At 37.9% G+C, this 13,706-nt stretch overlaps 1 protein-coding gene across 2 annotated transcripts in view; it reads right to left on the bottom strand.

The window, feature by feature from the left end:
- Nucleotides 1-7,756: 7,756 nt before the first annotated feature.
- The window catches only part of LOC127649002 (nonsense-mediated mRNA decay factor SMG7), a 33,632-nt gene continuing 27,682 nt past the window's right edge, over nucleotides 7,757-13,706 (bottom strand). Inside the window, exons 18-23 of one of the 2 annotated variants that reach the window (XM_052133885.1) lie at nucleotides 12,615-12,764; nucleotides 12,279-12,356; nucleotides 11,484-11,637; nucleotides 10,573-10,743; nucleotides 10,304-10,458; nucleotides 7,757-9,703 (exon numbers count right to left, since the gene is read on the bottom strand). In XM_052133885.1, coding sequence (XP_051989845.1) covers nucleotides 9,590-9,703; nucleotides 10,304-10,458; nucleotides 10,573-10,743; nucleotides 11,484-11,637; nucleotides 12,279-12,356; nucleotides 12,615-12,764 — 822 coding nt within the window. In that variant the 3' untranslated portion in view covers nucleotides 7,757-9,589. The remainder of the gene's footprint in view (nucleotides 9,704-10,303; nucleotides 10,459-10,572; nucleotides 10,744-11,483; nucleotides 11,638-12,278; nucleotides 12,357-12,614; nucleotides 12,765-13,706) is intronic. The other variant, XM_052133886.1, reaches the window with a different exon arrangement.

A 13,706-nucleotide genomic window follows, 5' to 3' on the forward strand; every position in this document is an offset into this window, starting at 1 on the left:
TTTAAAAGTTATATAAATTAATATATAATATGGTTAGACTGTCACTGATCACCATTGTTATGTGTTGACAATATACATACATTTATCAGTCTTAGAGTTGCCTTAATGTCCCAAGTCAATTCTTTTTTTTTTTTTTCTATCTTAAAAGGTCAGTATTTATTTGTTTATGTATTTATTTGTATTATTAGAAAAGTTTATATTGCATCAGCAGTAGCAAACCAGTAGATGGAGACACACAATTACAGTGCCATTTGCAGTAGTCGGCTTGTTAAAATAAATGCTTGTTTTTGTTTTATTTTTCCATGGAAAAAAGAAAGTCATACAGGTTTGAAATAACACCAGAGTGAATAAAGTATTTTTGGGTGAACTATTCCTTTAATATCTTAAACAGAGGCAATAATTTATAACTTTCATGTATTAGATATATTTCAGATATTGTAACATGTTATGGCTACTAATGTAATGGCTACTAACGTTGACAATGGAATCAGTTTTACTCTCATGGATGACTACACAGCATCATGTGACAGAGTGCAGGTAGTTTCTGGGTGTCTTTCTGAGCTTCAGTGACTTAAGTGTCTCAGAGCACCGAAAACCTCAATGGAGAGATGTGAGTTATTCAACATGGACAGATGCCTTCTAATTATTCTCGTTATGGGAACAGGTAGCCTAAGTTATTTATTGGGTCATAGATGAAAGTCTGTACATGTATGAATACAATGAATGTAATTTGTTTATAAAACATACAAACCCTAATGTTTTGTGATATTATTATTATATATATATATGATATAGTATTTTGTACATGGTAACACAAATCAAAAATGTATTTATTGTAAGGTATGGCGGAGGATCAGTGGCCTTAACAGATTCACGAACAAACAAGAACTTACTGTTAAAAACCCCTAATTACTGAAATAAGCCAACCAGCCTCCACAAGCACAATAAATGTATTGACAAAGAGACAATGAACTATTGACAGAGAACCGCATGTGACATCCGCATGCTCACCACGTGCTTATCGTGTGGACAGGAAGGGAAACTTTGAGCGTAAAAATGTGTGTGTGTGTGTGTGTTTTTCAGTTAAACACAGAACTGCATATTGCTAATGAAATACGTGTAATCCCTGTATGTTGTGTATTTCTGAGGTATATCAAACTCGTTAGAACTGTTTCGTTGTGTGTTTTAAACTCTGAGGCCTCATATTTAATAGCCTCAGTGTATATTCCCTTTCTAAGTGTACTAAATATACTTTTCTTAGTATCAAATTAAACCTTACGATTTGGCCTAGCTAAATTCGAATATAAGATCTTCAGTAGAATGATATTACGTTATGTTTTGCCATCTTTTGAGTCATTCAGCCCAAAATCTCTTACCGTCATAAACCCAGCCAGAAACATGCAAATGAGCCGTGACGGAACAAAGGAATCATTCTCCTGCCCAGAGTAATGGAGGCCTTTACGACCTCCAAAGGAATGTTCAGAGAAGTGCTGACCCTCCCTTCATTCTCTTACTGAGAAAGAGAAATGAACCCTGTTAATCCTATATATATATTCTATATATCCATGTGATAAATATTGACATGTATCTAATGTGCCATCTCACATTTTCCCTTAAATGTGCTTGATCTATGTTTTCTTGCAAACTAATGGGTTAATGTTTCAGACTTTGCATACTATGGTTAACCAAAATCATATGTGTGGCATATTTGGTCTCTATAACTTGGTATTTTGAAGATTGAAATGACTGTGTACATGATATGTCGATAACAACAACATATTAGTATTACCAGTATATTTCCTATTTTCTTTCTTGCACATGCAATGGGCAATTTTACAACAAAGAGCAATAAACCAAATTCCCGCCTGGAACCCAAACCCTTCTCATTGGTCGAGCCAATGAGAGGTGGGACCTGTTTCCCGAGGGTATAAAATTGCTGCGCCCACTTCCTCTCAACTCTTATCTTACCAACTCTTCTGCTCTATCCTCTCTCTTATCTCTTCGCTCTGTTATGCTCCTCCGGCTTCCTGCCTTTCTGGTTCTCTGAGCCTCGTGCTCTCTCACTCTCTCGCTGAATGATGCCAAACTAAAGGCCCCAAGGACTCCCAAGCATGTGCCAGGCTACGGCCTCGACTGCCCATTCACCAAGATCCTCTGACTCTCACTGGTTCTCTCTCATCAAGACAACATCATCAAAGATCAACTGGAGCCTCAACAAATTGCATCAGGACAGTTTAATTCAAATGGGACATGCAAGTATCAAACTTAGTCTCATTATTTGATACATTAAGTATCCTTAACCCCTTTCTAAAAAGGCGTGTCAGAACTAATATGATGGTTTGCTCAGGCTGTTGATCTGCTGAACTTCAAACAATGCTATAACTTCTTGCCTTCCTGTATTCTGCTTCAGCCCTCTTTCCCTTGGTAAACTGTATGAATGTATGTATATGTATGTTAGAGTAGTTTAAATGTTTAGTCTAGTTAATAAAGTCTTGTTCATGTCACATGTAAAGTTGTCTGTGTCTCAAGCTCATATCTAAAGTCACTAATCATAGATTTTGACTACTTGCTCTTAATACTTAGTAAGAAAGACATTTCCCTTGCCCGGAAATGTACATTTCTATTAATTAATTAATTAATAACCAAAATTGAGTGTTCACGGGATGAACCGAGTATTTGGTTGTAATGTTAATGTAGCTACATCAAGTTAACCCGATTAACTGATCCAAATATTCATAATCGATTATAACAAGTTATGATTGATTATTAATATTTCATAGATCTGATTCGCTTCCTAATGGTGGAAGAATATAGAGCTGATTCGCTACATTATTATGTTTGCAGGCTTGGTGGCAGGGGACAATATTCAGCCAGATAAAGAGACAGAAATCATTACAAAAGAAAGAGAAACTGTAAAACTGAGCTTAACATATAGTGCAAGCAGTAATGATGTTCTACTCTACTGGTATAGCGGGAGTGGTGGTGGTGTAGTGGCTAAAGCACAGGGCTGTTAATCAGAAGGTCACAGGTTCTAACCCCATGGCCACCACCATTGTGTCCTTGAGCAAGGCACTTAACTCCAGGTTGCTCTGGGGGGATTGTCCCTGTAATAATTGCACTGTAAGTTGCTTTGGATAAAAGTGTCTGCCAAATGCATAAATTTATAAATGTAAATGTATAGAAAGTATATTCATGGAGAACCTTTGTATTTAGTGTATATAGGTGTTCGATCACAGTGCTGCAGACACCTCTGACCCTCGGTTTCAGGCAACAAAGCACATAACTGGTAATCTATTAATCAGAATGTTGCTGGTTCGATCCCCACAGCCACCACCATTGTGTCCTTGATCAAGGCACTTAACTCCAGGTTGCTCCGGGGGGGATTTTCCCTGTAATAAGGGCTCTGTAAGTCGCTTTGGATAAAAGCATCTGCCAAATGCATAAATGTAAATGTAAAAGTTTAGCAAATCTGACCACTTTGTTTCTCTACCTTCTTTCAAAACTGATTGATGAGCAACTTTTACACACATCAGATACAATGCTTTCTGTGAAGCCTCTTTGAAGCCATGTAACTCGAAGGTCCAGAAAGAAAGGATTGATTCCTCTTGTGGCTCCACTTCCACCAAAGCTGAAATATTGAGTTCAGGAAAATTCTCCTCCTGTATCTCATTCTCTTCTTTATTCAAGTCCTCTTCTCCTGACTTTTGTCAATAGACAGAAGGAAAAAAAGAAAAAATCTCATCCATTACATGTTTCATAAATCTGACGGGCTTAATTCCTGTCAGACTGCACATCTCCTGAGGGCTTTTCCACTCATCATCATTAAGTCCATTATCCTTGTGCATCCAGATCTTGCCATTTTTTTTCTGAAGGCTTTTAGTATTACGAGCCTTTGCTTGAAGTAAAGGATTATTAAAAAGAGGTTCATTTGTTTTTACAGGGTTCAGAGCGAGACAAGCGTCACGTGAAAGTGAATCGAGTCCATGTTCTTAAAATTGTTTTATAAAAAGCAGCCGTGTCTTTTAAGTCCATTTCTGTTAGATTAATTCGAAATAAATGCAAATCATATTTAAAAACATCAACTTTATGTAACAGGGATTTTGCAGTGTCAGTCCAACACCTTCCATTTGAATACAGCAATTTTTGTGCTGCCTGCAGCCTGAAAGTCTTAATTCTGCTTTTGATGTCTATTATTAATCCTTGTCCACCTTCATTTACTGGTAAGAAAAGAATGGCAGCTTTAGTCCAATCCAAAATAAATCCACTAATCTTTTCTGTAGTTCATGAACAATATCATTTGGAGGATCCAGGACATTCATTTTGTGCCACAGTGCCGAAGCTGCTAGATTATTTGCAACCAAAACTCTTCCCCTATAGGAAAGCTGTGGTAGCACCCACGACCATTTAGACAACCGGATACACATCTTCTCCACCATTCCATACCAATTTTTCATCATAAATGTTTTAGTCCCTAAAAACTCCTAAAGCTTTTAGACCATCTTGACTCCACTTAACACTACCTGAAAGTACTGGTGGGTTTATTTTTGGTGAAAATATATTTTACTTCTTTTTTTTGTGTGTAACTTGCACGTGAATTGAATGAATGAGTGGACATATCTTATTTGTTTTAGCGTAGTGAGTGGAGTTTTCAGATGGTTCCTTACATCTACGAAAAACGAATGTCTATCAAACTAACTTTACCCCGCTACTTTCTTGATACCGCAGCCATGCTTGTTGATGTTCTGTTGCAGGTATATCAGAATTCCTCCCACAGAAACGTCACGTGCCCCATTTCTTGCTCTCTCTCATTGGCTGTAGGTCAACGCTGCTGTTGTATTTTTTTTATATGTATAATGCTTTTCACCACATAATAAATAAATGATAATAAATAAATACATACATATATTTTTAAAGGCAAGTCTAATAAATCACTGATTTGTTTTTAATCTGACCTTTCCACAAGTTTGGTGAAATGTGGTTAAATACACAAGCCAATTACTTTTTTTTTTCTATTTTTTTTTAAGTATGTTGCTAACAAGTTGCAGATACGAACTACAGCATATTCCATTTTGTCAGGCACGTTCACTCACATACTTGAGGTATTTGTAGTCCTTTTCTAGCAACATAATTTTTTATTTCTTTTTTTAAATACGGTGGCTTCAAATTTCACATTAAAATACCGCGGCGTTGTAAGCACTAAACAATTACAATGCATTGAAGCTAGACATCAATTCCCAATTTCACTGAACAGTTACGCATATTATTACCTCATCAGCTCTTTGAAACAATTATGATTTTTTAAAAACCTGAGAAATGTCCCACTACCTGCCAGACCAGGTAGCATTCAACAGCTGACTATGTAAATACCAGGGTCTGCCAACCAGTTGCTTCTTCTGTAAACTGAATGAATGGGCAAGCGTAATCTCCCACAGATAAACTACTGGGTGAACAAAATCAAAGCAATAAAACATTTATTTGTGAAGTGAAATGTGTGAATCTTCAAAAAAGATTAGGGGCTTGGAAAATTGATCGGAGGCTTTAGCCCCCAAAGCCCCTCCCCTTGCAATGTCCCTGGTTAAATGTAATAGCCTTGGCCAATTTTCCTGACCACTGCAACCACTACTGCATACTGTATTATGTTTTGGAGTAACAAATACACATGCAGGGGGGACAAAAAAACAGCTAAAATTAAAAGGCACAATTACTGCAGTGCCTAAAAAACCGTTATAGCATTGGTACTACTAGAATGCCAAAAACTGTATATGCAGTTAAGTACTTGAGATCAAAGATTGACCCAAGCACACTGAAATATTTAGTGGCAAAAACAGTTCAATAGAGATTGATTTAAGGAAAAATGTGACAAGGCAGCTGGCATATATGGAAAGTTGATCATAAACCACTCTGGTTTCCTCTCAGGAAGTGAGCTGAGGGGTATTCTAAAACAACCCATTCCCTTCACTTTCTAGAAAGCATCAGGCTCACAATGTTTTTGTTTTGTCGTCTGTGATTTACAGTAAAGTCCAATTAGTTCCTCTTTAATAATTGGTCCCTTCTGCAACAACTCTTTTCCAACTACAAATCAAGAATAAAATACTACTCACGGATAACTTTTTTAGAAACAATATGGTCCTAATAATGTTCCAGACATGGTCTTCTGCTGTTGCAGCCCATCCACCTCAAGGTTCGATGTGTTGTGCATTCTGAGATGCTATTCTGCTCATTACAATTGTACTAGCGGTTAACAGAGTTACTGTAGCCTACAAACCAGTCTGGCCATTCTCTGTTGACCTCTTTAATCAACAAGGTGTTTCCATCCACAGAACTTCTGCTCACTGGATGTTTTTTTATTTTTATAGCACCATTGTGAGTGAACTCTAAAGACTTGTTTTGCATGAAAATCCCAGGAGATTCATGAAATCATGATAACAATTTTCCCCATCCTGATGGTTGATGAGAACATTAACTAAAGCTCCTGACCCCAATCAGCATGATTTTATGCATTGCTGCCATACAACTGGCTGATTAGATATTTGTATGAATAAGTAGGTGTGCAGGTGTTCCTAATAAAGTGCTCAGTGAGTTTATATCATGTAGATGTGTAGAGAAATTAAATACACATGGGCTATGAAGAGTGGTAAAGAACAGACTCCAGCAATGTATATGAGGACATGGTTTATTTAATTAAAGGCATAGCTGATTTCAGGGTTTATTAGTGTCCACAAAGAGACAAGAACACAATAAATCAAGCCTATTATAGGAGGAGATATCCTCAACCCCAACAATTCCCTGACAAAATCCTCAAAAAAAACAAAAAAAAAAAACAGGATATCTCCATCAAAAATACAAGGCATTCTGAAAGATGTATTCATGCAGAATTTTAGAAATGGCAGACTGAATTTAGGGTTGAGACAGTTGCTTAGTGGTAAATTTTCCTGTGCAGTAGCTGTCCAAAGCTGGCTGTTATTTTTTCTTTTCTTTTTTTTTTTCCTTTAGCTTTTCTATTGGAATGTTATATTATGGCCCAAAGGCGCAAGGCTGTTGTCCTTGTGATCAGCATTGTAATGTACAAAACTACAGAAGCCACAGTTAAAAGATGGATACTGGACAACAGGGAAATCCACATTTACAATGCAGTGAGATACAAAGTACCCAAAAAAGAACATTCACACAAGACTGTGAACCTCAAGTCCATCCAAAATAAAAGAATGTTAGATGTCCACAGCAACCAGTCAGAGCACAGACTTCTGAAACTCCTTGTTGAATGATTCTAAAAGAGGGGAAGATTAACTAAATAGGGCACAAAACTCCCATTAAAATCTTGCTTTTTTTGGTCAGTTTTTTCCCCCCGAATGATGCTTCGACCTAAATCAACCTCTAAAGGTTATTTATTTATTCCTTTATTTTTAATACAATTTTAAATGCAATAAGAAAATCACAATCACACTGCAAATAGACACATCATTTAAAGTTTGTCTTTAATAAAATGATCTCTGCTCAAAAATAAAACACGCTTTATTCCCATCATACAAGAGATTATGTCTTTCATATAACCTTCGCTGACCAAAAATGCCATTGCTTTTTAACCAGGAAGAAATAACAGATGTTGACATTTCTGTTATAGATATTTCAGCATATCCAACACTAACCTCTGGCCCCAGAACATCTCTAACAATCAGTGACACCCCTGCAAGTTCTTGCAGAAATCCTTTGAAAGGCCTATTCAGTGCTATATCCTCTACTGAAAATCAGTTTAGAGTATTTTAGAACCTTTCGGTTTCAAAACAATATTTGATTTTGACCTTGGAAATAAAAACATTTAAATAAAAAAAAAAAAAGAGACTCCAAGAGCGTCCATGATAATGGGACCATTTTCCAGTACACAATCAATCACTTAAGCACTAGCAAAGCCAGGGCCCCTATAGAAATAGGGCCACACAACACTAACCTGAGGAAACCAACAATATATGTTACAAGAACATTTCTGAATGAAGCAATAGTCAGGCTGATGCTCTCTCTGAATTCTTAGTGCCAAACAACGAGAGCTATATCTGAAGCTAGCGCAACTTGTTGGTTTATAATTCTAACAGACAAATCAGAGAGCTTTCTTCAGTCTAAGCACAGTCAGCGGCTATTTAGACTTCTCATTCAGTGGCTTATGAACTGATTGGAGAACGGAGCTGTAAAAATGGTAAATTCAGTGGCTGTGAGGCTGCTGTAGGAAAAAAGTCTTCCCTGGCTTGGGTTCATTTCTGCTAACCTAAACAGCATTGCAGCTGGACCCGTTTGCCTAGTTTTGATCTTACCAACAGAGCCCATGATAGTGAAGCTAACAATTTTAAAAACCAACAAAAAACAAGAGAAAACACAACAAAAGGAAAAGAGAAATCACAGACCAGGCACAAAGAGAGCTGATAAAGCTTAAAACTATTAAAAAAGCAGAACATGAACAAAAGGAGCTGTTATTCGTGTAAGCCAGAGTAAAGATTAGCTTAAAGAAACAAAGAGAGGAGAGAAGAGGGGGAGGTACATTTATATTCAATGAACTCCCCCTGTTAGCAGTAAACTATTGAACATATTTAATGAATAATATTTTAGAGAGCTAAAACTGCTACAGAACAATCACAAAATACAGTATTGTTAACAATTGCAGTCTCTAGTGCAGCTAATGATACTACATACTACATCTACAATCTAACCTCCAGCTCTGATACTGATTGAGCTATAAATGTTTCTATGAGCTTCATAATGGTTTGAATGTTAGAGGCAGCGCCCCCGAGACTTTCCCTGTCTCGTTTTTCAAACACATCTTACAAATCAACAGACTGTACATGACAACACCATGATCCATGCCTGTGTCAATCAATCTAAGCTCTAAGATCCATGTGCATTCTATAGCAGCACACGTTTACACTGACTGCATCCCCCTTCATTCATCCATTTTTTTCTTGTATTTTTTCATCTAAACACAGTAACATGAATCCATCCTCCAAGAAAATGAATCCAGACTGAAAATAAAACACAAAAGCAGTCCTTCTTTCCTTTTGTTCCTCATTCTACCACTTCTGCCCATCAAAAAACATCCCTTTCTGACACACACAATCTCACATAAACACCTCCTCCATGTTTGGTGTGTCAGTCACACAGAGTGATTTAAGCAGGTGGCATGAGGGAGTCAAATCCAGAGTCTTAAGTCAAGGAGTCCAGATGAGACGGGAGAATGGCCTTTTTTATGGACTCCCAGAGAGAGCGAGGTGGCAATCAGAGGAATTCTCTAAAAGTTTCCCTCTAGAGTCTGTGTTCTGCAGCGGCTACGTGCTGAGCAGCGTGGCAGGTCAGGTGCTTGCACGCCCTCGTTGCCATAGAGGCACAGGGAGAGAGACAGAGTGAGTGAGAGAGAGAGAGGAGAGGAGAGGGCTACACGTCCCTTGTCGGTTAGGCGAGCGGTTCGTCTTGAGCCTGTCGCTTCACATCGTTCGCCGTCTCCAGCCTCCGCACGCAGGTAATGCCGGAAATTTCCGATTGGAGCTTGTGGTGTTTCACCTCTTCAGTTGAATCATGTTTCACACAAGTGCTTTTCCCCTGTGGACTTTCAGTGTGGCGGGTTCATGTTGCCATGGCCGCGCTGCTGCTTCTGTTTCTGCTGCATCAGGAGCTGCTCCAGCGCAGATGGGCCAGGCTGCATCATAGAGCTTGACCAGATTGACTGAGGAAACAGCAAAAAAATAAATAAAAATGTGAAGGAAATTAAGTGGAAAAAGAGAGGAAGTAAAAAACAGAGTAAAGATAAGCAATGTCGAGAGAAAAACATCACTGAACATGTCCCTTAAACCAGGGGTTTTCAAACTGGGGACACGCAGGGGGGCAGGTGTTTACAAAAACTTCAGAGAAGAAAATTGCGAAAATATTTTGACATTATAACCATTACTGTTGATTAATAATGAATACTTTATTGTATTAGCAGCCATAGTAAGAAATACAAATAAATGGCATATTATTTAATTATTTAAGAAATAAGGGTTATAATTTATTTTGGCTTTAGTATAACAATTTAAAAGCCAATTATTCAGTTGTGCAAATAAGATATATTTACAATATCATGTTTACTACTGTAATCACACAGGGGGTCCCTCAAAGTGTATCATCAAATTTGAGGGTCCTTGGAATCAAAATGTTTGATCCCCTGCTTTACACCATGTCCTAACCAGCTACCAGCAAGTTTCCAGGAATTCAACAATTTTGAAAGACGTAAAATAAATAAATGAATTAAAAACATTTAAACACTATGTGGAAAATCCCATGCTACCTTGAAACTGTCGAGGAGGACAGAGGAGGAATCTTCCATTGGCATGTCCTGGGCTGCCCAGCTGCTGGTTGGCACCCCCTGGTGCCAGCTGTTTGTCTCTGGCATAGCAGAGGATGAAGCAGAAGGCAGGTAGTCCAACCCAAAGCCACTTATACCTAAAAGTCAGTGAATTCATACCAATCATTTACATTTCCCAATACGATAAACCCCTTAACACTGACTTACAAACTGCCTCATAAGCAAGCACTCAAGCTAATTACTAGTATTACCAGTCTTCTCTGCTTTCCAGCGGTCAGGTCCTCTGCGGTCTCTGCTGTCAGGCGTCCCAATGGGGCCAAAGTTAGAGAAGGGTAGGGAGGCGTGGCTGTGGGTTGGAGGGGATGAAGGTAGGCTGCTGGGGTTGGAAGAGTGAGGTGACTGACTGGCTGGTGTCGAGTGATCTAACAAAACAATACATCATAGTTATGAACAGATCATTCATGAAGTATTCAAATACCTGAAAATGACACTGCTTGTTGAACAACTATAAAATAATGACTATGAATTGTCAAAGCAAGCTGCCCAGTCACCCCGATGTTGTAACAAACCCGTACGACTTTCTTCCATGCAACACAAAAAGAGGTGTTAAGCAGAATGACAGCCTCAGTCACTATTCACTTTCACTGCATCTTTTTTCCATACAATGAAAGAGAAATGTGACCGAGGCTGAAATCATCTTTTGTGTTCCCGTAAGAAAAACTCAAATGGGTTTGGAACAACATCAGTGTGAGTAAATTACAGAATTAAAATTGAGTGAACTGCCCTTTTAATGCTCAGAAACATCAGTAAAACAACCAAAAAGTATTCTGCAAAGATGGTGCCGCTCTGTGTGGAGCTCTCCATGTATCCATATCCCAGTTATATTCTTTAACATATCCTACCTCTTCTTCAATTCATAACATCACCTGCACATAACTGTATCTGTATATAAAATATTCTAACAGCTATTATTTATTTATCTTTTTTTTTTTTTAATCGGTTTTCTGTCGCTAAATGTATATGTGTTTAAATGCATGAGTTTGTAAGTATATACATTGCATTCTCTTGCACAGGAAGCTTCTGTCACCATAACAAATTCCTTGTAAGCATACTTGGCAATAAAGCTCATTCTGATTCTGAAAAACAAATCATGATAAAGCACCTGAGCTAGCAGGCAGGGAAGGGGACCATGGAGTTCCTTCGAACAAGGAGTAGAGGGAGGGCTCCTGGTGCATCATGGGGGTATCTGGTTTAGAAGCAGGGGCCATATTTTTACCATAGGCCTCGCTAAAAATGCTGTTGTTCTGATAGCTCTCCTGTGTAAAAAAAATAAATAAACAGCAATTTAAATATTGCTATTTATTTTAATCATGCTTTGTGCCACCTTTATTGATATGACAAAGTGGGAACAGGATCGGAACTTGGTGTTGCCCACATAACCGTGGCTCAATGTGTCTGAACATTTACTAATTTGGCAGAAGCTTATATTCAAAACAACTTACAAAAGAGGAAGAACACAACACGAGTGATTCATCTTTAGGAGACAGTAGTACGAAAAATGCTGCATTACAAAGTTTCAATTGCATCAGAAAAATACAACCCAAGACAGAGATTAGAGTACAGAAACAATATAGTTAAAAATATCATGAATGTATGGTCAAGTTCTCATGGAAAGATGTGTCGTCAGACATTTTTTTGAAGACAAAGAGGGAGTCAGCTTCAAGGATGTTGGGACGGTCTGAACATGGCTCTTTTACACAAAAATATACAGAGATGGTAAACCTCATAGCATTTTTAGTGACTTCATGGTCTGCAAGTAAAAAAATAAAGCAACTGCTAGTCCCATATACACAAACATTTTTAAAAAAAAAACACTGCCACCTGGTGATATTTTTTATCCATAACATGGTGGAGCCCTACAATTTGTGCATGGGAGAGAAAGTGCAGAGCAGCTTACCGGAATGGAAAATCGTGGGAGAAGAGAGGACTGACCAATCACATCAGTGCCACTGTCCAGCCTTGACTGATTCGGCAACTAAAGATGAAGAGAACAACAAAACAAATGAGTAAAACCACTTTAGCCTTGTTCCAAAAGTAAAATCTCCCATCAAGAAATCAATCAGATAATATTTACACCGTATTGGCAAAATTCTGTTTTTCGAATATCCATTAATTATTTATAACAAAGTTATGCATGTATTAAGATATACATATAAAAGGCAGCATTTGTAATAAATAAATAAAAGAAAATTCAGCTCCTGCATGACGACATGATAGGAGGAGAACTACATACAAAGATGTTCCTTCCAGGAGCAGAGCTAAGAGGGCCAGCCAAAGCCTGGTAGAAATCATGAGGTTTAGTAAAGAGTAGCTCCTCCTCCTCCTCAAAGTCCACCAGAGTCTTTAACAGGTCTGGGGGCAGAAGAGGGGAGCTCTTGTTGTCCTAAGAGATGAAGCACAAAGGGGAAGGAAGGAAAGGGGAAGAGAGAGAGAGAGAGAGAGATAGATAAGAGATACATGATGTAAGAAAATAGGAAGCCTGTCAGAGTAGCAGCTTCTGAAGATCATTTCTAGTCACGGAAAGTGATAAAGCACTATAACTGACTGTTTGAAATGTAAATTCTGTGGGCATCACAGATGAATGAGTTTACTGATGTAAAAGGCTGTATTGCCTGAAACAAAAAAAATTCACCATCCTTCTGAACTTAAAATAACAATATACCGTGGCTCCAAAAACATTTGACATGAAAAATGTATGTCATTGCTTTAGAAATTAAACAAACCTAGCGACATATGCAAACAAAAGTCCTTTTCTCAGAACCAAGTTCACTTATGCATGAATTCAGAGCCCCTCAAGTAGGTATATAGTTCAAAACAATAATTAAGGATATGTTCCACAACGTTTGGCAACCAATAAGTGTCAAAATATTTAATATAATTTGAAACCAAAACTTTTTTCACAAGTGTGGCTTGGAAACCGTTTGTGATATATTTATTTGAAAAATAAATTCCACTTGGTTTGATATTTTGTTAAATCAGTTCCAACAGGATTTCGCAGAACTTCTGATTATTGCAGTCCAAAATGACTTTTTACTGCGGCTTTGCACAAAATCATTGTATACTTGTGTGATTTGTCAACGACAGTATACGTGCACTCCAAATGAACTGAGGATGTCACCGACCAGGATCTCGGGCCCTTTAGGGCAGCTCCTAAAGAGCACATGAAGGTTAAACTTCATGTGATGTACGTGCCATTTAAACGTTTTGACAAGGCTCTCGATAAAGAACACTAAATGTTCCGGTTTCAATGTAACATTTGTGTAAGAGCAAATGTTCTTTGTCGTTCACAGGTTCATATACGCAGGGTTAATGACATGTGATGACA

The sequence above is a fragment of the Xyrauchen texanus genome, chromosome 9 (genome assembly GCF_025860055.1).
Source record: "Xyrauchen texanus isolate HMW12.3.18 chromosome 9, RBS_HiC_50CHRs, whole genome shotgun sequence".
In the NCBI taxonomy this organism is placed as follows: Eukaryota; Metazoa; Chordata; class Actinopteri; order Cypriniformes; family Catostomidae; genus Xyrauchen; species Xyrauchen texanus.